Source organism: Pelobates fuscus, chromosome 13 (genome assembly GCF_036172605.1).
Source record: "Pelobates fuscus isolate aPelFus1 chromosome 13, aPelFus1.pri, whole genome shotgun sequence".
In the NCBI taxonomy this organism is placed as follows: Eukaryota; Metazoa; Chordata; class Amphibia; order Anura; family Pelobatidae; genus Pelobates; species Pelobates fuscus.
The window spans coordinates 25,145,254-25,171,777 of record NC_086329.1 but is presented as its reverse complement, the minus strand read 5'-3'; the positions used below and the strand labels follow the sequence as shown (position 1 = coordinate 25,171,777).

The window sequence follows — 26,524 nt, the reverse complement described above, 5'->3', positions numbered from 1 at the left end:
GGCAGCAAGTTAGTGTGCGCGCATTCGTTGGGCTGGCTGGTCTCCGGGGGGTGCAGGCGGAGAGGATTGAAGGCCAAAAATGCCGGTCCACTCGCGGGAGAAGAAGGAGAGCAACCACAATGACATGGAGGTGGATTACCCCGAGAATGAGGGCAGCAGCACGGAGGAGGAGGACACGGACAGCTCCAGCGGCAGTGAGGAGGGGGATAGCTCCGGTAAGTGAGCCCAGCCCACCTACCTACCTACTTACCTACCGTGTGTGTGTATATATATATATATATATATATAATGTCATTATGGGGGAAGGCTTTGTATTATCTACACTCAATTTATCTTATTTTAATCCTTCTTCTGTTTATAAAATTCAATTTATAACAGTTTGTTTCCCTTTTTTGGGGTTCCTCCCACCCCCCAAGAGGTGACATTGCCATGTTGTGCAGTGTTAGCTGGGAGAAATCGTGTAAGCTCGCTGAGCAGGGCCCGCTGTTCCTGCGCGTCCAACTCCGTCTGGTTACAAATACGCGTCCGTCAGTCCGCCCGTTGTACAGCGCTGCGGAATTTGTTGGTGCTTTATAAATATTAATTGAAGCGTTCACTTGCGGGTGCTGCCGTCATCTTAAAGGACCACTATAGTGCCAGGAAAACAAACTTATTTTCCTGGCACTGTAGGGTCTTAAGGTTCCCCCCCACCCTCAGGGCCCCACTCCCGCTATGCTGAAGGGTTTAAACACTTAACTTTGTCCAGCGCCGGGAAACTCTCCTCCCTCTGCCGATGTCAGTGCCGAATGTGCATGCGCGGCAAGAGCCGTGCACGCATTCAAACAGTCCATAGGAAAGCATTTCTCAATGCTTTCCTATGGACGTTTGCGTCTTCACTGTGATTTTCAAAGTGAGAATCGTGGAAGCGGCTGTCAGTGAGACAGCCACTAGAGGCTGGATTAACCTTGATGTAAACATAGCAGATTCTCTATGAGATGGACCTGGCACCCAGAACACTTCATTGAGCTGAAGTGGTCTGGGTGCCTATAGTGGTCCTTTAACTCTGGTCCATCGTCGGCTCCTGGTGATTTACAGGGTGCACAAAACTTAGGAGGTTCTGCCGTCCTGCAGACAATCTTTAACCCCTTAAGGACCAAGCTTCTGTAATAAAAGGGAATCATGACATGTCACGTGTCCTTAAGAGGTTAAAGGACCACTGAAGTCAAAAGTGGTCTGGGTGTAGTGCTCCTTTAGTTTAAACCCTGCAATGTAAAACATGGTGGTTTTGCAGTTTTTCCTATGGGGAAGTTTAAATGTGCTTGCTGAATATGGGCATCAGGTCCGCAATGCTCCTCTTCATCATGGAAAGCTGAGCGGATGTTTGTACTGCCTAAGAAACGTGTGGAGTCCTCATTTGACATCCGATTTGAAAGAGGCAGGCTTATAACTCCAATGAGCAGAAGTGGTCTGGGTGCCTGGAGTGTCCCTTTAAACACTTGGGCATTCGAACAGGAACTTCATCCATTCATTCATCGGAAAGACGAATAAATGAATTGAAACTTCAAACAAATGAACGAAGACCTCTTCGTTCATTCGGCTTATTACAAGGAGGGAGCCACCGGCGTGCGCAGCTCCCTCTTTGTAATATGTAAAAATAGAAGCCTTCCATGTCCTCCCTCACTCTATGGGGGGGGGGGGGGGGGTCAATATGCCCCCATAATAGCATAAGGAAGATTAAATGTAATGGGGACTAAATGTAACTTATAAAGCCTCCCACGCCCTGCAATAAGGCTTCGAGCACTCTGGTTGATTCCAAGCCAACCAAAGTGATCTGACAGGTAAGTCTCTACATTTACCTGTCACAGCACTCCGATTGGCTTGAAATCCAACCAGAGTGCTGTGTCATTTTACACAGCGTGGGAAAGTATTTTGGAATTTTCCCATGCTGTGTAATTTGACTCATAAAAACACTGGTTTTTGTTTTTTTGCGCTTGGGTTTTTTATTTTATTTGATAAGTTCAACAGGTATTAGGGATTTTTATGTGGCCTTTTTTAAAGCTGAAAAAAGATTTTAGAATAAAGACATCATATGGGAAGTTATTTTTTATTTACAGGGATTTAGTTTTCTCGTCCCCCTCATTATTTTTATTTGTTTATAAAAAAAAAAAAAAAAAAAAGAATTTGGGGGTGGGGGCTGACTAGGGGTTTGGGGGTCCCTAGTCACCCGGGGGGGGGTTATTTATGCCCATGTTTGATGTTTCTTTTAGGGCCCCCGCCTGCTGCTCATGGGTGGGGGCTGAGGGGAAGGACAATAGGTCTGTTTCCCCTTATAGGTCTGCCGCTCGGGGATGAGGGCTGGGGGGAGGACAGTAGGGTTCCCCTCCCCCTTATTTTATTTTAGGGCCCCCAAAAGAAAAAAGAGAGAGAGCTCCCTAATGCTCTAGGAATTTGGGAGCTATCTACTAAGAGCTGTAAGATGCAGCCGCGATCTGATTGCAATTTCATTCATTCGAAGTAGGGACTATTTGTCTTATGGAGGATTCCTACGCCTGATCATCTCTGATCAGCAGAGGAGCAAAGTGGGCTTCATTTCCGGTGGTCAGAGAAATGTTCCCACAATTATTAGCTTTCCTCCCTGTTCCCGTGATGCTTCCTTTCACTTTTCCCGAACATCCTGTCACTTAGACAGAACACCGTCAAAACTGCCGAATTGCGTCCTAACAGATTGAGAACAGTTTCTCTATTCGTGTTAGGATGCAATTCGGGACTTTGTATCGGGTGGGGACCCTAAATGAGAATGAGGGGGCCTATTGCTCCCCACCACCACCACCACCACCGAGCGGGGTGGTGGGGGCCATAAAGACAATGGGGGGGGGGAGGGGAAAGTATTTGAGAATGGGGGGAGACCTATTATCATCTCCCCCCGGCCCCCACCCCTAAACGGCAGGTGGGGGTCCTAAATGAGAAAGTGGGGACGGACGGACACCTATTGTCTGCCCCCCCCCCCCCAGGTGACTAGGGGTCCCAAAGCCCCTAGTCACCCCTCCACCCAAAACAAATTAATAATCCCCTACCTACCCCCCTCACCCTAAAAATAGCGAGGGGGGGGGATAAAAGAACTAAGTACCTGTAAAAATAAGTTACCATTTGATGTAGTCTGTTTTTTTTGTTTGTTTGTTTTTTTTTTCAGCCCCAAAAAAGGCCAAATAAAAACCATAATACTCGTTGAACTTGTAAAAAAAATTCTGACGGAAAAGAAAAAACCTGACGCAAAAAATGAATCCATCTTCACCCGGTGAGGGCTTTGCGCAGACTGAGCTCCACAGGGCGGGGGAGGGCTTATAAAGCCTTGCCCCGCCCTGCAATTATGCTCAGAGCACTCTGGTTGACTTGGAGTCCAGCCAATTTTGAGTGCTCTGTGTAAAACGGATAGCACTCTGGTTGGGCTCTAAGCCAGCCAATCAGTGTTGTGAGTCAATAGGTCCTCCCCCCATAGGTCCCCCCTTCAGTTTAATAGCCCCCACTAGCGCGGCTCGGGTGTGGGCATACTAGGTTTTTTTTTTTAAAACAGTGAGCAGCCATAGACATGCTCCTATTCGCGGCATAGTGAGTAGGGGCATTAGGGAGATTTCAATCTCCCTTATGCTATTATGTGGGTCATACTGACCCCCATAGAGTGAGGGGGCCCTGGGGGTGCTTTGAAAGTGTCGGGGAGCACTGTTCCCTGCCGCTTTTATTTTTACATTTTACAAGGAGGGAGCTGCGCGCCGGTAACTCCCTCCTTATAATAAACTGAACGAACACCAATTCAGTGTTTGTTCGTCTGACATTTCTAACGAATGAATAGATGAAATTCCCATACGCATGCCCAAGTGTTTAATCTCACAGTGCTATCTAGTGTGGGCAGATGACGTTTCCCACAGAGCCTTCATCTAACCACACAAAGATGGCAGCGCTCAGAACATAGGTTACGGGCAGAAAATAAAGCTTAAAAACTAGAGGGGTGTAATAGGGTAATATGGGGGGCTTAGGGGCGTTTGGGGGTGACTATGGGGTCAATTAGAGGTAGTGGAGTCGGGAGGGGAGGGGATTTAAAAAAAAAAAAAAAAAACGGGATTTGGCCATGACAGTGCCGCTTTAATGCACAATTGTTGTGACAGGGTAAAAATAAAAACATGATTGGCACACTGAGCCTAAACTAACTCTAGTTGTAAAAAAAAAAATAGCCTATAATACTAAATGTATAATATTTATACAGTTTTCTGTATAATTGTCTTATATTCTGGCTCCCCTGTTAGTCCTTCCGTCTGAGAGATCCCCAAATTTATGGTTTAGGAATGTGTGTTTGTTAAAGTCCGAGTTTCAAAATGAACTTCCACATCTATGTTACAGGATAAGTGAACAACATGGCTTCTGGCATCCGTGTTACATTATAAATCTGAATTTTATTTAATGGTTCATAGTTCGCGCTTCACACTCCCATCAGTAGGTTGGAATATGTAACTCAGAAGAAGAAATATCTTTGTTACTGATTCACCAAGTCCCTGAGGAAGTCCGATTTTTAGGACGAAACGCGTAAGACGCCCAGTGGTGATATGTCAACTGTTTTAAGCTTATATGTAAGTTATTAAATTTCCTTTTTTACTACACTCTGGAAGTGCACTACATTTTTCTGTATATTTCTTACCTACTGATGGGAGTGTGAAGATGAGAAAATACAGTGAATATTGAAGAAAGGATTTCACTTAAGGCTGTTTTCCATCTGAAAATTTGTGAGTGGTCAATTGTAATTAACACATTGTCACTCACTCTCACACAGTTAAACGCTATGTTTTTCCATTGTATCTGTTTTTAGCAGATTATCCCCTATTCTATTTGTATTTAATTTCCAAATGGCAGCTATCCTATGTGTGACACAAAGTGGAGCCAACTTTTTACATTTTTTTTTGTAAATTTATTATTGATGGCTGAGGAGGAAGAAAGTCTGAATATGGAGGATCTTCCAGGATCCTCCATAGGCCTCAGTGCTGTACCTTTTATGTCAACTTCTGTCAGCTGAAGAGGCCCAGCAGTAAGAAGATGGCAGTCTCCATGAGAGACAGATTAAAGTAAGTAGAACTCGCCTCCCCCTGCACCCCTCGGCTATAGCGTTGCCAGTGGAGCAGCCACCGCCAGGGTTCTTTGCAAATTATGAGGAGACAGCGTTTAATAGAACTTTTTCCAGATTTACTGCTGTGCCCTTACGCACTTAGACCATAGATGGTATTACTGTATAAAGTGTTAAAATGTACTTTTTTCTCTCATTTGTAGAAATGGACGATGAGGATTGTGAAAGACGCAGAATGGAATGTCTCGATGAAATGTCCAACCTGGAGAAACAGTTTACAGATCTGAAAGATCAGTGAGTGGACTTAGATTTCCAGATCTAATGTGCCTGTGTGAGAACTACGTGTAATTTTACCCTGTTGCTCTTTAATATTCTTGGGAACAAGCTAAGCTGGTGTTTAAATTATTTCATGTATTAGAGGATCAACCGTGTATTCCTGACCCTATAGTGGTAAAAACACTATTTTGGTCCCTGCCTCCTCCTCCTAAAAACTTGCCTACCAGCGCTGCGCATGTTCGCGGACGCTGTCCCCATCCCAGCTCTGCCTCATTGACTGAGGTCATCAGAATTGACAATCTCCTATGCTTTAACATAGAAATAAATGCTGCACTGCACCAATCCGCATTGACTCAATGTATTTCTATGGGGAAAGTTCAGCACCTCCATGAATAGCATAAAGTTGCTGACCCAGGAAGTGCTTCCAGAGGCTGTCACGGGGACTGCCACTGGAGGTGTCTCTAGGCAGCACTGTAAACACTGCCTTTTCTCTGAGAAGGCAATGTTTACATGAAAATGCCTGCAGGGACTGACTGTATTTACCAGAACTATGTTAAGCTGTAGTTATGATGACTATAGTCTCCCTTTAAAAACCCCATGCCCCTCAATTCATAACCAAACAGGATTATGTAGGGATCCATGTTTTGGCTTGGTTGCAGACAATGCATCTAACTATTTTACACGTTTTTGTTTTCAGTGCTGTAGCATTTTCCAAGCATGTAGCACAAGTCAGGGAGGATGTTTCATTCATGAATAGGCATTGATAAACCTGCCGCTCAAAGAAATACACTTATAAATAGGTTTAACAACTTGCTTAATAACTCCATTCATGTATTTTCATGGATCGATCAAGAATCAACTGGGAGAGTGGAAAAAGGTGGTTATGATGCTAATAGTATTTAAAAAAAGAATTGTACTATTTAAACACAATTGGTAAAAACAATAGAGATGTCACTAATTGGGCACTCAAATATATATTCACTGATTATATTAACTATTTATAACCCTCAGGATGTTGATTTATATATGATGGGGTTGATTTTTTTTGTTCATTTTGTGTATTTATTGGCATGCTTCTACTGCCACTAGACTATCACAGGATCCAGAAAGGCTGGGGAGGAGATGTGTGTGCAGCTGAGCCCTTCTAGCTATATTGTCCATCTTCATTTTCTACTCCAAGCATTCATAGCGTAGCTTGGCCCTTTAATCTCCCAATTTGTATAGTTCCATACATGCTGTCATTACAGAATGTCTTATCTTTTCTGCATTTCGAGGTTGTACAAAGAGAGGTTGAGCCAGGTGGATGCCAAGCTGCAGGAAGTGATAGCTGGTAAAGCTCCTGAGTATCTGGAACCATTGGCAACGTTACAGGAAAACATGCAGATTCGAACAAAAGTTGCAGGTATGAAGCTAACTTTATTAGTTAACACTTTTTTTTTTTAGTGTGAGGAAAATCACAAATATGCCGAAAACCACTCGTGCTTCCCAATATAAATGATATGCCTGGAGAGTTATGTATTTTGCCGGCTGCAATGGAGTATTCTCACTGCACGTTGGGTTTAATTCATCCAGAGGTTACAGTGGAGTTTCCTGCATGGATAGCAGCATTACATACCATAGGTGTTCCTTCCATTGTATGCAACTAACAGACACAACATTCTGAAACATAGGACTTATTTAAGGACATCCTCTTCCATTAGTCTATTCTAGTCAAGGGGTAGGCAACCTTCAGCACTCCAGATGTTGTGGACTACATCCTCCCATAATGCTTACACACATAATGCTGGCAAAGCATCATGTGATGTGTAGTCCAAAACATCTGGAGTGCCGAAGGTTGCCTATGCCTGTTTTAGTCCATGTCAAAAATAGACCATGATGTTTAAGCTGGGCAGTTGCTAAGACAACTGCCCAGCTTAAACATCAGGTCTTTGCAAATTATGCTGTTATTACAATAGGAGTTTCTTTCAATCTGCATTTCTGGGTAATCGATACAACCGTCACTACTGCATCAGGTTGGTGAGTGCATTGAGGATAGAGGACTACAAGGGATCTCTGGAATCCAGAAGATATCTTGTCTTCCAAATTTAAGGCATTAAAAGCAGTCTGTAAGAGTTAAGAGCAGAGTTGTGACCTAACAACTGGATAACTGTGGCCTACCTGAATTGTCAGGGGGGGGGGACTCTACCCATACCGGTCTACACTGACGCAAAATTGTGTTGGGTAGAAGAAAATGAAATGCACAGAGCAGAGAGGACATCATAAACAAGCAGTTTGGTCGCTTTCAGAAGACCTTCTCAGCAGTTGGAGAACATATTTTGAGTTTCAGAAGTGAATTTCATGACCACAAGGGATGAGATTCAAAGTGAGATTCTTGCAGTTTGACACTCAAAGTAAGTTTTCAGATATTGTGGAACATTCAAATAGCATTTTATGGCATTTACCAATTCAAGAGAACGTCCTGCAACATCGGCTGGTTCCTGTCCAGCTTGTCCTTGGGAAGAGCTACACAAGATCCCAAAATGTACTGCCACTAATCCTAAGATAAAGAGAATTCAAGTAACCTGTACTTTAAAGATTAGTATCTAGGCTATAACCATTTGCAAATTGCTCTTGGCCATTATATATACTACTGTATTTTACTAATGTTAGTGGTTTTAAACATATGCTGTCAGTACGGTAATTATTTTTTCCCGGTTTAAAAAAATAAAATAAAATAAAAATGTATCCTACATGTTCAGCTGCTCTGTGTTTTCACCAAGGTTTGTTTTTTGTTTTCTTTTTCTTTTTAAGGAATATACCGTGAACTGTGTTTGGAATCTGTGAAGAACAAACATGACTGTGAAATCCAAGCTGCACGCCAGCATTGTGAGGTAAATCTGTATTTTGTGTTATGAAGCAGAAAGTTGTATGACTGAGCCTTGTATCTGTATCCACCCAGTGAAGTGTAAATTACAGACTAACGTAATCCATGGTGTAAGCTTGCTGTGCTTGGTTGTATGTGTGTATGTATGTATGTCACAACGTGTACATTTGGCTCAGTCCTTAAGGGGTTAAAATGTGATTTTATTTATTTTGCAAATTCCTGTCGGATAACATGCTTGCTAGGGGGGACTGGTATTTTTAGAATTTCCTTGTCAATCCTCAACACTTGCAGGTTATGGGACCATGTCCCATTTGTCTTTCCAATAATGCAATCACATTATCCCACTTGTCTGGTCAATAATCGGTTTCTATCACTTTTTTTTTATATTTTTGTATTTATGATAAAAGAATTCCTCATGAAAAATGTATTGATGCTAAAACTGTAAAATGACCCAAGTAGTGTGAAGGTTGAATGGGAACCTGATAGTCTGTATCCTGTTTACCAAGCTATTTTCTTTGAACTTTGTGCTATCTGCAGGATCTGTATAAATTTGCCATGTGGCTCTTTTATGAAATAAAATACTGTATAAAGAGTGCAGGGAAGCCGCACCTTCAGAGTGTCCTCAAATAAGTGTAGTGGTGAAACGACATGAAAGATGGGTGGACAAAAAAACAACTTAATATAGTGTAGTAGTTTTAGTAACTGAATAATTAAATAAGAATAGCACTTAGTTTTCTGGGACTTATGAACAGCTCGAGATATGTGCGCCTTAGCAGTACTATACCAGTCTGTGGATATGTTGATGGGTTTGGACCTTTTATAGGAAGGTGTTCCAGACCTGGAGATAACTTATGTTGCCAAGCGTTGGGTAGTATGTTCCTTCAGTCTGCGGTGTTGTGGCCATGGAAATACCCCAGTATACACACTAGAAATAAAACTGAATATAGTGCTATCTGAATGTCACATCTTGACGTGCTTTGAGGACTGGTTTGGAAATCACTGCTCTAGACTTTGTCAAGTAATGTTAGGAGGGCAATAGCCGAAATGCTGGGATTTTTATTGGTCAGTATGTTAGACATTAAACTTCTAGATTAAAGCGGCACTGTCATGCCGAATCCCGTTTTTTTTTAACCCCCCTCCCGCCTCCACTACATCCAATCGACCCCCTAGTCACCCCCAAATGCCCCTAAGCCCCCCACATTACCTCTTTTTAATTCTTTATCTTCTGCCCCGATCTTTATTCAGGGCGCCGCCATCTTTGTGTGGGTAGGTGAAGTCCCTGTGGGACACGTCATCTACCCACACTACACAGACTGTGAGATTCCCGCACATGCCCAGTGAAACACCTGGACATGCGAACGGGAATTTCACCTATTCATTCATTCATCAGACAGACGAATGAATGAATAGAAAAAATCAGATGAACAAACTAACACTGAGTATCAGTGTTAGTTTGTTCGTTCAGTTTATTACAAGGAGGGAGCTACCGGCGTGCAGCTCCCTCCTTGTAATATGTAACTATAGAAGCGGCAGGGAGCAGTGCTCCCCACCACTTCATAAGCCCCCCATGTCCCCCCTCACTCTATGGGGGTCAATATGACCCCCATAATAGCACAAGGGAGATTAAAATCTCCCCAATGCCCCTACTCGCTATACCGCGAGTAGGGGCATGTCCACTAAACAGTGAGCAGCCTGTGGCTGCTCACTGTAAAAAAAAAAAAAATGGTAATAAGGGGGGGACCTACTGTCCCCCCCCCCGGCCCCCACCCCTGCGCGGTGGGTGGGGGCCCTAATAAAACAATAAGGGGGGGACATTCTGTCCTCCCCCCCGGCCCCCACCCCTGAGCGGTGGGTGGGGGCCCTAATAAAAACAATAAGGGGGGGACCTATTGTCCTCCCCCCCTGGCCCCCACCCCTGCGCGGTGGGTGGGGGCCCTAATAAAACAATAAGGGGGGGGGACCTATTGTCCTCCCCCCCTGGCCCCCACCCCTGCGCGGTGGGTGGGGGCCCTAATAAAACAATAAGGGGGGGGCACCTATTGTCCTCCCCCCCTGGCCCCCACCCCTGCGCGGTGGGTGGGGGCCCTAATAAAACAATAAGGGGGGGGGACCTACTGTCCTCCCCCCCGGCCCCCACCCCTGAGCGGTGGGTGGGGGCCCTAATAAAACAATAAGGGGGGGACCTACTGTCCTCCCCCCCGGCCCCCACCCCTGAGTGGTGGGTGGGGGCTCTAATAAAACAATAAGGGGGGGGGACCTACTGTCCTCCCCCCCTGGCCCCCACCCCTGCGCGGTGGGTGGGGGCCCTAATAAAACAATAAGGGGGGGGACCTACTGTCCTCCCCCCCTGGCCCCCACCCTTGCGCGGTGGGTGGGGGCCCTAAATGACCCCCCCCCCCCCATCAAGGTGACTAGGGGTCCCAAGCCCCTAGTCACCCCCCACCCAAAACATTCTATCCCCTACCTACCCCCCTCACCCTAAAAATAGTGAGGGGGGAATAAAATAACTAACCTGTAAAAAAAAAAAAAATTAAACTTACCATTTGACGTCTTCTTTTTTCTAAATTCTTCTTACTTCAGCCCCCCAAAAGGCCAAATAAAAATCCATAAACCCGTCGCACTTTAAAAAAAAAAAAAAAAAAAAAAAACGAGCGCAAACAAAAATTAATCAATCTTCACCCATGGAGGGCACGCCGCGTACTGAGCTCCGCAGGGCGGGTCAAGGCTTATAAAGCCTTGCCCCGCCCTGCAATTAGGCTTAGAACACAATGATTGGTTGGTTTAAACCAATCAGAGTGCTCTGTGTCATTTTACACAGCGTGGGAAAATTCAAAAGAACTTTCCCACGCTGTGTAAAATGACAGATCACTGTGATTGGATGGTTTTCAAGCCATCCAATCACAGTGCTCTGTGTCATTTTACAAGCGTGGGAAAATTCCAAAGAACTTTCCCACGCTTGTAAAATGACACAGAGCAGTGTGATTGGATGGATTTCAAGCCATCCAATCACAGTGCTCTGTGTCATTTTACACAGCGTGGGAAAATTGAACTTTCCCACGCTGTGTAAAATGACACAGAGCACTTGTTTTTTTTTTTTTTTTTTAAAGTGCGACGGGTTTATGGATTTTTATTTGGCCTTTTGGGGGGCTGAAGTAAGAAGAATTTAGAAAAGAGAAGACGTCAAATGGCAAGTTTAATTTTTTTTTTTTACAGGTTAGTTATTTTATTCCCCCCTCACTATTTTTAGGGTGAGGGGGGTAGGTAGGGGATAGAATGTTTTGGGTGGGGGGTGACTAGGGGCTTGGGACCCCTAGTCACCTTGATGGGGGGGGGTTCATTTAGGGCCCCCACCCACCGCGCAGGGGTGGGGGCTAGGGGGGAGGACAGTAGGTCCCCCCCCCTTATTGTTTTATTAGGGCCCCCACCCACCGCTCAGGGGTGGGGGCCGGGGGGGAGGACAGTAGGTCCCCCCCCCTTATTGTTTTTATTAGGGCCCCCACCCACCGCGCAGGGGTGGGGGCCAGGGGGGGGAGGACAATAGGTCCCCCCCCCTTATTGTTTTATTAGGGCCCCCACCCACCGCTCAGGGGTGGGGGCCGGGGGGGGAGGACAGTAGGTCCCCCCCCCTTATTGTTTTTATTAGGGCCCCCACCCACCGCGCAGGGGTGGGGGCCGGGGGGGGGACAGTAGGTCCCCCCCCTTATTGTTTTATTAGGGCCCCCACCCACCGCTCAGGGGTGGGGGCCGGGGGGGAGGACAATAGGTCCCCCCCCTTATTGTTTTATTAGGGCCCCCACCCACCGCTCAGGGGTGGGGGCTGGGGGGGAGGACAGTAGGTCCCCCCCCCTTATTGTTTTATTAGGGCCCCCACCCACCGCTCAGGGGTGGGGGCCGGGGGGGAGGACAGTAGGTCCCCCCCCCCTTATTGTTTTATTAGGGCCCCCACCCACCGCGCAGGGGTGGGGGCCGGGGGGGGGGCAGTAGGTCCCCCCCCCCCAATCTTTAACCCCTGCGCAGGGGAGGGGGGTGTTTATTTTTTTTTGTTTTTTACAGTGAGCAGCCACAGGCTGCTCACTGCTTACTAGACATGCCCCTACTCGCGGTATAGCGAGTAGGGGCATATTATTTACTAATACTAAGTAATCTTTACTTAGTATTAGTAAAGTTGGCTGAAAGACCAATTCAGGTCTTTCAGCCTTTTAGTAGATAGCTCCCTGATACCGTGGGAATTAGGGAGTTATCTACTAAGCGGCTGCAAGATGCAGCCGCGGCAATGAATAGGATCGGAAGTTCATTCATTAGAATGAAATTCCGATACAAACAAAGTACCGAATTGCATCCTAACACCAATGGAGAATTCTGTTAGGATGCAATTCGGCAGTTTTGCCGGCGTTCTGTCTAAGTGACAGGACGTTCGGCAATACTGACAGGAAGCATTGTGGGAACAGGGAGGAAAGCTAGGGATCATGGGAAAATTGCTCTGACCAGCGGAAATGAAGCACACTTTGCTCCTCCGCTGGTCAGAGCTGGTCAAGCGGAGGAATCCCATAAGACAAAGAGTCCCTACTTTGTCTTATGGTTTTAAAGAATACTAAAGGAGACAGGAAGAAAAGAAGAACAGATCCTGAGAGAGGGGTAGAAGAGGAAGAGATTGAGGAAAGGTAAGTTCGGCATGACAGTGCCGCTTTAATGCATGAGCACTTTACCTTTGATTATTGTGATGGCATATGTGATCTATTATGCACTTTAATACTTTATTTTTACTATGTGTAATTTACATGTTAAGAAAATAAAGTCTGCAATACTTTAGTGTGCCATGGGTTTATTATATATGGTTTCTATGACCATGCTGGTGTAACAGGTTTTTCTACCTATTGAGTACCATTTACATGATTCATTGATTAACCCATAACAGTCGAGCACTATATATGTATTTTTTATTTATTTTTTTATTTTTTTGCAAAGTAACTTTAAGACCAGACGAGTAACATATGGCTTGAAATTTTGATCCCTATTAATTATATAATTTCAGAGTGAAAAACTTTTGCTCTACGACACGGTCCAGAGTGAACTAGAGGAGAAAATCCGCAGGCTGGAAGAAGACCGTCACAGTATAGATATCACGTCAGGTAAATATTATTACGTTTATGAAATAAACCAGTCGGTCTAATATGTCACAAGTACTGCAATTTGTTAGATAATGGTAAAAATTGTATTACACTAATATCTAATAGTCTTGCAGCTTCTAAGATGCTTGCTGACTTGACTGCCTCGCTAGTTACAAACTGTGTGTATTATCTCTCTTGTTATTTGGTTGGTTAAGATGCCTGTTCTTGTATGGCTTTTCTTCGCAGAGCTATGGAATGATGAATTGCAATCTCGACGGAAGCGCAAAGACCCCTTCAGTCCTGATAAAAAGAAAAAACCTGTTGTTGTCTCTGATATCCTTTTTTTTTTTTCTGTAAATTTCCCATTTGTTTTCATATTGGTCTAGTTTGTATAAATTTAGTTAATGAGCCACCCGTCCCATTGATGGTTAAATGAAGTTATGTCAAATCATTGCCTTGTATATTCACACTATGCATGCCAGCACATGTAAATCCGCAACCTGGCATCCATGAAGAAGCTAAAATCACTTTCCGTTATGTCTTGGAGTATTCAGGGGAAAACTGCCGCATGTAAGGTATCTCTGAGGTTTGCCCATACCCAGTAATTGTGCTTTAGGTAAATGTCCATTTTGTAACTGGAAGTGGTGAGAAAAAAAAGATATTTCTAGCAATGTCCAATTTAATATTTTGAATAACCCTGCAAGTTTGAGAATTTTAGTGAATTTAAAACAAAATTTCAGAATTCAGACAGAAAACATTTTCCAACTTCGCCTCTGTTCTGAAATTCTATTTTAGTTTGACACAGTTTAGTGTTAGGCATACAAAGACGAATTCCTAACACTGTGTTCATCCCCCCCACATTGTGAAGGGTTATGTTCACTTGCCTGATTCCAGTGCCGAGGGAAACTAAAAATTGCCATTTAACTTGCCTTTACTTCAGCACTAGAAGCCTCTTCCAAGCCAGTTTCTCTTTAACCCTGATGCATTTTGTCCCGTTAGATCTCTATAGAAGTATTCAGGACACGTGTGGCAGTTTCCATGTTCTGCCTGTCCAATACTTCTTAATGAAAAGTATTGAATTCAATGCTTCTTATAAAATATAAGCCATGCTCTGCATCATCATATTGTGTGAAGATCTTCAAAAAAATGAATGTGTTGAGGAGGAAGCGTTTCTCGTGGCTCTTGGAGAGCGACTAGAAGCATGTTTTCTAAACCTTATCGTTTTTTCAGAAATGGCGAGGTTTTAGTGTCTGAGAAAAGGGGCAGCATCTAGGCACCAAAACAGCAAAAATAAAGATGTAGTGATTTTGGTGCTTGGTGTCCCTTAGAGGACACTTTTTAATAAACCAGAATTGTTTTAAAGTAGTGGGTTTTTTTATTTTATTTTTTTTAGGGAATGTGATAAATATATTATGTAATATTTTTTCTTTTCAAATTCCCTTTAGTTTAGAGATTAAAAAAAAAAAAATGTTCCTCTTTTGTGTTACATCTTTAATTTGAGTGCTTTCCCTCCCCCCCCCATGCTCTGTAAGATTGCTATTTTAATAGTTTCCTTTAGTAATCACTTAATGGTCCTATATATGTATTAAACTGCTGGTAGTCGTCCATTTATTGAAATCTGTCTTCCCAGGAATTTGGCAGAATGTCCATTTACTGCCATCATAACCAATTATCTGATTAATGCAGCAAAGCCCTTCTAACCTTGCATTTACACGCAACTCTCCAGCTGGGCCTTAAATCTACCCACACAAGCAGATTAGCTTTTTGTATAGATTACATTTGAGTTAGGGGATTTTTAAGCATTTGAAGATGTAGTTCTTAGGACTGAATGGACAACTGACTTGGTTGCCTTCATCCGAAGATGTATTTTCAAGCAGATGGTGCAAAATATATTTAAGGAAAAAAATGTTTAATCTATTATTGCCATAACTGATAGAAAACAGTTGTTTTCTATATTGCCACAGTATTTATGCACTTTTCTAATAGCCTCTTAATATTTCATAACTACATTTTTATCTATATAAAATAGACATCTGGAATTCTTAACGCATTATTCATAAGTCCTCCATTCTTAATATTTTGGTATTTATTTAAAAACTTCAAGTTCCATAACCACTACAGCATGCCATAATGGCTAGTGTGCCAGTGGCTCTCCCCAATGTAAGTAGTTAAATCGATTTGACTACTTACCTGCATTCAGCCGTGCAACAGTTACTTTGCCACTGAGAGCCGCAAACTCCTGCCTGGAGCTTCTTTTAGCTCTTCTGAGCTATAGCGTGCGAGGCCAAGGTAGGTTGGCAGACCATTTGGAGGGCACCAGGTCATTCCTTGTGCCATAACTACTACAGTAGTTTGGCTGCTTTAGACTAAAATGGGTATGCAATTATCTGACTCTTCCATATTTTCAATGAATATTTACACAAATTCTGTTGACAAATCCTCAAAAATTCAATTATTAGCTATTTTTATTTGCTGGAATCATAAGTAGCCATAGAAAAAAATAGTTTCTTGGGATATTTGGCACATATGTCCCATTTTAAAGGACCACTCTAGGCACCCAGACCACTTCAGCTTAATGAGGTGGTCTGGGTGCCAGGTCCTTCTAGGGTTAACCCATTTTTTCATAAACATAGCAGTTTCAGAGAAACTGCTATGTTTATGAATGGGTTAAGCCTTCCCCCTATGTCCTCTAGTGGCTGTCTCATTGACAGCCGCTAGAGGCGCTTGTGTGCTTCTCACTGTGATTTTCACAGTGAGAGCACGCAAGCGTCCATAGGAAAGCATTGTGAATGCTTTCCTATGTGACCGGCTGAATGCGCGCGCAGCTCTTGCCGCGCGTGCGCATTCAGCCGACGGGGAGGAGAAGAGGAGGATCGGAGGAGGAGAGCAGGAGGAGATCTCTCCGCCCAGCGCTGGAAAAAGGTAAGTTTTTACCCCTTTCCCCTTTCCAGAGCCGGGCGGGAGGGGGTCCCTGAGGGTGGGGGCACCCTCAGGGCACTCTAGTGCCAGGAAAACGGGTATGCTTTCCTGGCACTAGAGTGGTCCTTTAAGGTGACTGCCACCAGATTACTGTAGTTTTCCATTTTCGTAGCTCTCTAGAAAGGAAATGTGTTCTGAATATATATTTCAAAGTATTGCTTTCCTTATCCTTCTTACGTCCATATATTGTTTACATGTTACAAGACCTGGATATACTTGAAGACTGGACAACAATAAGGAAGGTGAGTTTATGAAGTGTTGGCAATTTAACGTTGTCAAGGGTTCTATACAGAAAGAAAAAAAACATATTGTCAAAGTTTATGGAGGTTTTACAATCCAAACAGCTTGAGGTTCTATTTATTATATACATTAATGCAATGCTTCAATAGACTATCATATATAAGATAACAATTTATTTTGATTTTTATTTTTGAGCCCTTGCTGAGAAAGTCCATATCAATGAGTGCATACTACATTTTGTAATTCTAGGAAATGCAGGCTGATGTTACAAATGTATTCACACAATGTATTACAAAACCGAGAAATTATAACATGATAAAATCTGTTTGCAAGGCTGTTATTGGATAAAATGTTTGCAAATTTTCTCTGAGAATTATTTTAACTTGGTAATTAACACCTACTATGTTGTTTTCTTAGAGTAATGTGTGAAATACATTATCATTTTTTTCCCCTCTCTTTTTTTTTTTTTTTTTTTACCCCTAAACATTTTATCATCCAGGCCATGGCCACATTAGGACCTCATCGGGTAAAGTCAGAAGGTAAGTTGTGGTCGGTGAGATTTTAGACATACAAGACACAGCAGACCGGCGGTCACTATAGTAATATCTAAATCTGTATCTTTCATTTGTATATAAATGAGAATTTACACACTATACATATAATGGATTAGATGGAAGCTAAGGGCTTGACCCTAATTCCGCTAGAATGATAAATTATCAGGGAAACCAAAGCAAGATAAACTCACATCTAGTGCATAATCAAAACAATGCAGTAAGGAAATGTAACTAATTTTCATTAACAGTGGGGTAAAAAGTATTCTGTATTTAAAAAAATATATATATAATTTTTTTATTTTTTTTTAACATTCTTTATTTTTGTAGTGCAAATCAAGCAAGTAAAAGACATCACGTGTATAAATTCCGAGACATAGGTGTATATGGAATGTAAAGAACACTGCACTATTTTTGGCTGTATTTAAAATGTAATTCTCATCTTGTATAAATATAAAATGCAACACGACCATAGATTGGTTCGTACTGGAAATCATTAATTCATTAAATAAAGACGCACTAAACCCTACATTTAGAGAGAAAAAAAAGCTCAGCGTCCTCTTTTGGCACAATCTGTTTAGTTTGTTTGCCATTTGTTGCCACAGCTGTTATAGCAATATTTTCAACATTATTTGTGTGTGAATTTTGTATCATATAATGCTAGTCTTTGATTACATTTTTAGCCGAGAAACTTTCTGCTTTTTTCCATGAGTTCTTCCATCTATTTGTAACTCTGTTGCTATTTCTTTAAACAGCATTTACATGTAGTCTGTATTTATAGTAGACTTGTTTTAGAATCTAGTATATTTGTGCACCTAGACTAAATAACCTCCTTTCCTTAGGTTCTTCCCTTTTACTATACACTGGTCACTTAGTGGCTCCGATCTATTCTGAAACCATAGATATGTGTGGAGTAAAATATAGAATTTTCAACTTTGCACTAATTATAGGTCTTCAAATACAACATTATACCATGCTTTAAATGTGACCCTAGTATTGTGTAATAATTCTTACTTTCACTTTATCATTTTATGTATGTGATTTGTTTCAATAACATTATTTCATGGTTGTGGGTTTTGTCTTTTTTGTTTGTGTTCTTTTATGCAGGATGTTGATTTACCCGATTGGGTGTTTTGATTAGGGGGTGAATTTATTTTGTTCTGGTTCCCCATACATTTTTCTGTTTTTTATGTTTTGTGCAGCCCTACAATCCACTTGCTGTGGGAGTATTTTAGTGCATACAGAGAACACATTCATTTTAAAACCCAAACGAAATCTGCCACATTTGTAAAAGCCATTTGGCCATTTGATAGGCTGAGACATGGAGGAAGTTGAAACTGCTTTTGTTTCTTCATTTTCAAGGTTCACTCGGCTTCCTCATTCTGACAGTTTACTCCTCAATGTGTCCTTCATCTGCACACTCTTTCCCTCCCTTACTGCAAGTTCATTGTGTTTAATGTCTGTCCTTGGCAACCTATAACTTCTACACACATAAGTTACATTTTGCATTAGTTTTATAAAGTGTTTATTTTTTTATTTTTTTTATTAGTTAGACTTTTTCTTTCTTTTTCTCTAGTGACTGTAAAACTGGAGAAACATCAACATAGTGCCAAATCAGAAGAGGGTCGTCTACACTATGATGGGGAATGGTACGGACGAGGACAAGCCATCTCCATTGACAAGAAGGATGAATACCCAACCAGGTATAGGACCTTCTAAAACAAGGATAGCTGAATATACCATTATCATACTACAGTATACTGTCATATTTTATTTTTGTTCCAAATATAATGAGCTACTTGGAAACATTTGAGGGCTGCTTCTTTCCCAGAAATCTCTCTACTGGGCAGTCCCAAAAGTAGATGGACCATAAAGGGGCAGAATCGTCCCTAACATGAGCATTTTTAATTTTTTTTTTAAACTTGGTTTATTATGCAGATTTAAGTAGGACGTGTGTGGGGCTAAAAGCCGCTCCATGCCTTTACCCACATTAAAGTGTTGCCCTTGGAACCTGGCTAATGCCTGCCTTATCTGAAGCTTCCGTGGGATACCAACACATACCCGTGCTTGCTACTTAGCTGGTAGAAAGTGCATTTTGTTATTGGTTTGCTGTATGTGTTTGTTTTTTGTTTTTTAAATGCCCCACTCCTTCAGTTTAGTAAACCTAAAAGAAATATTAATAATCAGGTTCCTCCTAACAGATGCTTCCATGAAGGTGAGGCTTTTATAGAGACATACGCTATTCCCATGACTCTGCAATCTGTTTAAAGGTATGTAACATAACCACACATCTCCTGACCAACTGCCTTTCCTTCTTCAGGTTTTCTTTTTATACTGTAGTGTGAAGACTATTTAAAAAAAATAATAATAAATAAAAAATCACTGCACCTTGTGTGCTAATGCAAAGAATGATCTTTAGAGGTTTATTTAGGTTTAAAATCTGTTTTTAAACACACCGTAAAAAAGGAAGATGTTCCAAATACAAACCCCAAAATTAATTTTCTAAATTGTATCCTTTTTCTTGTGCTTTATTTTATACTCAATTTTTTTTTCCACGAACATTAAATCTACTTTTACTGTCACCCCCACTCCCCCCCTTGTTTTTTTAAATTTAATTTAATTTTTTTCCCCTTTCTTAGTGCGATCATTACAACAATAAACAGCGAAGAAGTTTGGTTTAAAAGACAAGATGGCAGCAAGTCCAAACTATATATTTCACAGCTTCAAAAAGGAAAATACAGCATAAAGCACATCTGACTATGTACCTTGTTTCAACTGCCACTTGTCATTTCTGAACTGGCCTCTGGGACAATCTGTGCCATTCAAAGGAATATACATAGATATCTTTCTATATATATATATTTAACTACCTGTGTTCTTGTATTTGCAAATATTACCGAGCCTGTGCTTGTGAGTGTGTATGTGTTGACTGTATGTTATTGTTTATCATATTGTGCATTCAATTAAGATAATCATCAGTGGAAAATGTTATAGATGTATTTGAGTTCAGTATGGTATCTGAAATACAGCGTGACCTCATTTATTGCCAAATCCTATTAAGCTGTGCGATTCTTCAAAAGGGAATATTGACTGTGGGAAACTTTAAAGCTTATGTGGTTGGCCAACTTTATACAGTATTTACAAATGGATATAGAATGCTGGTAACTTAATCAGACAAAGCTTTCTAAGCCGAATCACCCACTGCGTGCAGCTCACACCTTTTTTAAGTATTTATATGCATGCATATATCTGAAACCACTGCACAGATTTAAGTGATACGGTTGTATATGTGTATGTGACATTTTTTTTTTTTTTTTTGGCTTCCCTGCATTACCTAGACACTTATGACTCCTCTCTAATTGTGAGTTCATGTGCAGTTCCACAAGCTGTAAGTAGAATTGCAGTAGCCTGTTCTAATGATTTTTCTTTTTCAAGTGTCTTTGCAGAATTTAATTTCAAGATATGTGACTTGTAAACAAAACAAATCTGATTTTAGTAGTGTGTGTTTTTTTTGTTTGGTTTGTTTATTCCCCACCCACCCCCCTTAAAGTTGATTTTTAGTTTTTCTTCTCCAATCTCTTGGAGGAAAGGGACAGAGAAGACGGTAGGTGGTAATCTGTCTGCCTAATAGTATTACAAAAGGATGTATGCTCTTAGGGCCCTGTATTAATGAAAAGATAATATTGTTCTAGTTTGCTCTTTGTATGCACCTAGCTGTCCTGTTTAAGCTATACTTTGAAGGAAGTGCTAGCTTGGACCAAACTTGATGTATTCAGTCCTGTTTACCTTGAATTAATTCTAAAGATAAATGGTTACATTTCAAATAGCAGTTGATCTGCCTATTTTGGAACCGGCAGTCTTTTAACCCCTTAAGGACCAAACTTCTGGAATAGAAGGGAATCATGACATGTCACACATGTCCTGTGTCCTTAAGAGGTTAACCATGAAATTGGGAGATGTTCTCGAACGTCCAACGCCGTAATATAGGATTAATTTAATCGTGCTGCTAAAGCTTGCACACTCATTGAAAGTCTGCAAGTGCCTAAATACAAAATGATCGTGTTCAAATTATACAGTTTTACAAACTGAGTATTTGGATTACACAGGTTCCTGGGTGGACATCTCAGTAGATGACCTGGTGTAGCCCACTGAGCGTGTATTAACTGATAAGATTATTGGAAACTGCTATAGTAAACGCAGATTTATATAGTCCCCATGCCAACTGTTAAACTGTTATTACTTACCCTGTATTATTTTTATTAAACCTATATTTCTACGTAACCTACCATAATTCTATGCCTCATTCCTCTTAACCGGCTACATTTAGCCAATAAATGTAAAATATTCAGTCTTTCTGTGTCGTGCAGAGGGGCTTTAAACATCTGCTATCCTTCATCTACTTTGTGTAGAAGCCTTTGTATGCCAAAGTACAATGGTTTTAAGATAGATATATCTCTCTTATCCCCCAACATATACTCTTTGGAGGGTTGGGGGGGAGGGGATTGTGTAAATGTTACCGCTTTTATTTTTTTCTATAGTGTGAAATGTTATGTCTTAAGATTTTTTTTCCTTGCAACTAGGTGTCAAATGTAGTGAAGCGATGCAGATTGCCTCTACAGCAGGGGTGCCCAAAAGGTGGATCCCCAGATGTTTTAAAACTACAGCTTCCATGATGCCTTGTCATTCTAAAAAGGCACACAAAAGCATCATGGGAGTTGTAGTTCAACATCTTGGGATCTACCCTTTAGGCACTTCTTCTTTACAGCAGTCTCTGTGATGGCGGACTTCTACTTCCCTCCCCGAGCTCTGCCCCTACATAAATGTATACTTTGACGTATATGTTTTCTGTAAAATCATAAAAAGGAACATAAAGCACCATAACCACTACAAATATATTCATGTCTTATTGTGCTTACAATGTCCATATAAGTTTTCCATCTATTTATTCTTTCACAAATCCTATTTATTTCTATATAAGAGCTTTGTTGACACATGAAAATAGAATTTTGACCTCTCAGGGTTAAACCAAATTATTTTGTTCCATTGGGAGTCTTAAGATGTGCAAATTGCTCTTGTCTATTGATTACACGCAGAACGAGGGGGCGGCGGCAACATCTTCTTTCTACCCTGTGTCTAAACAAGGGAGGGAAATGAGATTATTTAAAAAAAAAAAATAAAAAATAAACTATATAGGAATGGTAGCAAGGAAATTATTTTATGCATTCTTTCCCCCATCCAGTTTCCCTCCCTCTTTTTAAAATCCTTTTAAATGTAACTTGGACATATTAATTGATTGAGTACCAATTTTAATGCTGCTTGCATTGTGCTGTTTCCATGGTGATTGAGGGACGGCTTACACATTTTATCCAATGTTGTCTTGACTGCTACTCCATGTTTAAACGGTTTGTTACTTCTAGCAATATCATTCTAGCACAAGTTGGAAAGTTAATATGCCAAACATTCTTTTTATTATAAAAATGTTTAAACTCTTAAAGGGCTGTCAAGTATGCCATATCGGTTACTCATTTTCTCAAAGCATTGGTTATATTACCGGTCTGTAATTAAGATGGGGGGGGGGGGGGGGGGGGCATTGTGATGAGAATTTATGCCAGTGTAATTTTTTTATTTTTATTCATTGTATTGTAACAAGCACTATTTGACAGTGCCTGATTGTCTTTTAAGTACTACCTCTTATTACTGCTTGTACTTTGTTGTGGTCTGTCAATTAATTCATCATATTTTATAATTTGTCTGTCTTCCATTCTGATCGCATTTCTTCATTGGACCAATTTTGACATGTGTATCCCAATGCTTGTCTCTTGAATTTTATTTTATATTTTTACTATGAGATTACAATTTCCTCAGTTTGTTTTATTTTTGTTGATAATAAAATGCATTAGCCTGTATTAAATATCTTCAGTGAGAGCCAGAAGCTCTCCCCAAGTATTTCTGGGGTGTTTTTGTTGAAGTTTTTTTTTACCTAGTTATCAGTTTATTGTACATACTATTTTGATTGGAGAACAAGTCATGGGTAATGCAATTTTAGGTAAACTGGATCTGTTTAAAATGACATTTAAAAAAAAAAAAAAAGTTAAATTCCACTGCCCTAGATAAGAGGTGGATTTCCCACCCAAAATTTGTAAAAGCACTGGTTTGATATGATAAATTAGTCTCTTAGAAGATGCTGATTGGTGTGGAGTTTTGCAGTGCCTCTGAGAGTCTCCCAGTGGTTATCTATGGCAAAGCATTGGATTGGCTGAGATCATCCAGATTGACGATCTCAGCCATGAAGGTGGGGCCAACCACAGCAAAGGAGTAAAGCAAGTAAAATATCTCTTCATTGCAATCTGAAGGGAACCGGTGCCTAAACTGCTGCCCTAGCGCTATAGTGTTAGAATACATGTTTGCATTCGTAATACTATAGTGTTCCCTTATAGCAACAGCCCAAGAACCATAACCACAATAGCCCACTATAGTGGTTATTGTGTGTCATTAGTGCCCTGACAGCCCCTGGGGTAAAAAATATATATATATCAAACCATTGCAAAATAGTTTTTGACAAGCTGGGGTGCTGCTGCCACCTCTTCCATCTGGAAGCCTGTTGCACTAAACTAAGACATATGGTGCAGGGAGGTGTTCGTTGGCTGAGAACACTCAGCTGGCGATCTCAGCCCGTGAGCCAGTCCTGCACCGCAGAGTTTGGCTCTAGGGAACTATTAAGATTGAGCTCCTGCAAATAACTTAAGAGAAAGTGGGAACTTGAGTCCAAGGAACTCTCGGTAACTTGTGACTACTCCTGTCACATAGCTGTTCCTGTAGGCTTCAGTTGTCATGGTGCTTGGAGTGCCTCTTTAAGAACACATTTAGCATTCCCATGCTCAAAACCGAAGGCCACTACCATGAGCAGTAGTAGACTTTGTCCCTATGCATAAACTGACCTTGTTTCTAGCAATCATATATATTTTTTTTATTTTTAAACAATTTTAAGGAAAAGCAACTGAATTTAATAAAGTTTTGATTAATTGTATTATTTTTCAGATCCTTAAGCTATTTTGATCAGTCTTGCTTACTGTAGTAGATCTCACTGAAGATATTTTTCTTTTAGCTACAGATGTACATTACATTGAACATGATAGATGTAATGTTTCTACCTAATATGAGGGGGGGGGGGAGGGGAGAGAAAACCTTATGTATTGTCTTCATTATTGCCTTCATTTCTTTGACTTGACAATTTGTATAAACTGTCATTATGTGCCATATTATATTTGAAATCTTCATCATTTTGTATGTCCTCATTTCTTTACATTGTAACTTATCACACATTATATTACAGGGTTGAGATATATAACTTATTGTAAACTTTAATTTTTCATTGGCATTACCTATTAAGTTATTTAGAAAAATTGGGCAGACTAGATGGGCCGAATGGTTCTGATCTGCTGTCACATTCTAGGTGTCTATGGTATATTCTATCCTGGAATGTTGCTGGTCAAAAATTTGTACATGTACATAAATGGACACTCAAAGAATTATAACACACTGTGTATTGTAGAGGTGGTGATACCAAGAGTTCCCGGCACTGTACAATGGTAATCTGACAAACCCATTTTATTAAATTGTAATACTTTATGTATGTTAGGTGCTCCATGGTTCTTGTGACTTATAATCTTTCCAGAGCAAATACCGATTTTATATTTAAAGTTGTGAAGAAGAGGAAAAAAACTTTCTAAACAAAAAGGGCATTAGCTGAACATGCTGACAGCAATTACACTCCTTTCACTTACATGCAGCCAATCCATGCTCTGATCAGTTGAGTGCAACATGTATAGTGCTGTTACTGATAGGAGTTTACTGTCGGTAATCACACTCCTATCGCTGTCAGCCAGCCCAGATCATTATAGAAGATTATTTACTGTCTCGCCTCTCTGCCTTCAGCCGAGTTCCACGTGTAGGGGACTTAAGGTGATGTGATGTCATCTCCTGGTGCTTAATTAGTTGACGGTTATGTTCCGGACGATGAGACGGCGTGAGGTGAATAAGTTATTGGTCAATTACAAGACCGATATCAATTATCAGTAAATTGCTGAATATTGGCTCTGATAATTGGCCTAACCCTGCAAGTGACGGTTTCCCTTGTATCTGGTTCTGAGAACCTGTTCTATACAATGATCAAAAGTCTCATGGTTTGGTCTACACCTAGCATGTCAAACTCAAAAGCTAGCACAGGCTAAAAAACAAGGTTTCCGTTTGTCGGCCACAAAAATAAAAAAAACGTACATTTTCATAGAAACGCAGGTTTATTTTGAAAAGAACAGTATAACAAAAACCACATCCCCCTCTTCTAATCCCCAGCATCCTCTTCTAATAAACACCAGTTCTCCATCCCCCCCCGCCCCCCCTGTATACTAAATCCCAGCACCTCCCTTTACTAATCTCCTGCCCCTGTTTAAAACAAAACAATATTGGCCAACAAGCAGACTCCACTCACATTGTGATGCCAGTAAGCGACTCCAGAGTCCAGCCTCTGGTATACCCCAATGTCGCCGTCCGCACCCTGTGTCAAAGCGGATCCTCCCGCTCCTCCTTGAAACCCTGTAAAGGTGGAGCAAGTTGACGTCACCTCTGAATATGGCGTGTTGTTGCATGCCTCTGTGCACCTCCATTTTCTCCACTGTCCAATACACTCACTGTCTTGCACACACTCACAAATTATTTTATTTATTGCTCCCTATTTTTGGGGAGCTGGTGTGGGGTCTTCCTTCCTGCTCCCTCACGCGCGCAGTTTAGTGATGCCGGCACCTGGCATCACAACAGAGGGCGCACGCGAGCAGGAAGAACAGACTGGGCTCCCTTGCTGCCGCCAGTGACCGTTCCCCCCCGTCCGGGTACATTTTAGCAGAGTAGGCACCTACAATGTGGGGAGAGCAGGTGCCTACTCTGCCTTAACAAGTCAAACTCGCGGCTCACAAGGCCGCAAAGATATTCAGTGCTGGCCGCGAGTTTAACATGCTTGGTTTACACCTTCTATGTAGCTCAATTGGACAACCCAGAACACACTGTTTTTGAGGAGTCAGTATTTGAATAATGGCCATATTCCATCCAACACAAGTAGCTGTTTAACTCTGATACGTGTTCTCACTTTCTTGATATAGCAGAGGCTCATGTGAAAGAAAAACATTACATGAAGAATATTGAAAATTAAATTCTACATCTCAGCAGCCATAACTTTGTCTGTGACAAAAGGTAGCCAAATCGGCTTGCTATTTGATGAACCTATATATAGATATATGTATAGATCAGTTGTTTGTTCGTGGATGAATACACAATACATCGTCAAAATCTGGCCTTCATTCTTTGTTTTGAAAAATAATCCAATATTTTCAATGCCATCTCATCCTCCAATTTTCTTGTCTGTTAAATG

At 41.3% G+C, this 26,524-nt stretch overlaps 1 protein-coding gene across 3 annotated transcripts; it reads left to right on the top strand.

Moving 5' to 3' along the window:
- Positions 1–20,964, top strand: BRMS1L (BRMS1 like transcriptional repressor). 3 transcript variants are annotated; one of them, XM_063440267.1, is made up of 11 exons: positions 1–215; positions 5,290–5,380; positions 6,637–6,764; positions 8,153–8,232; positions 13,258–13,354; positions 13,580–13,666; positions 16,490–16,554; positions 17,052–17,091; positions 18,680–18,806; positions 19,305–19,373; positions 19,743–19,822. In XM_063440267.1, exons 1-10 carry the CDS (start codon positions 80–82, stop codon positions 19,369–19,371), a joined length of 918 nt encoding a protein of 305 aa, XP_063296337.1. In that variant the 5' UTR covers positions 1–79; the 3' UTR covers positions 19,372–19,373; positions 19,743–19,822. The 3 variants fall into 3 exon arrangements, with proteins under 3 accessions (XP_063296337.1, XP_063296338.1, XP_063296336.1); XM_063440268.1 differs by having other exon boundaries at positions 19,291–19,373; XM_063440266.1 differs by lacking the exon at positions 19,305–19,373 and having other exon boundaries at positions 19,743–20,964.
- The last annotated feature ends 5,560 nt before the right edge of the window (positions 20,965–26,524 follow it).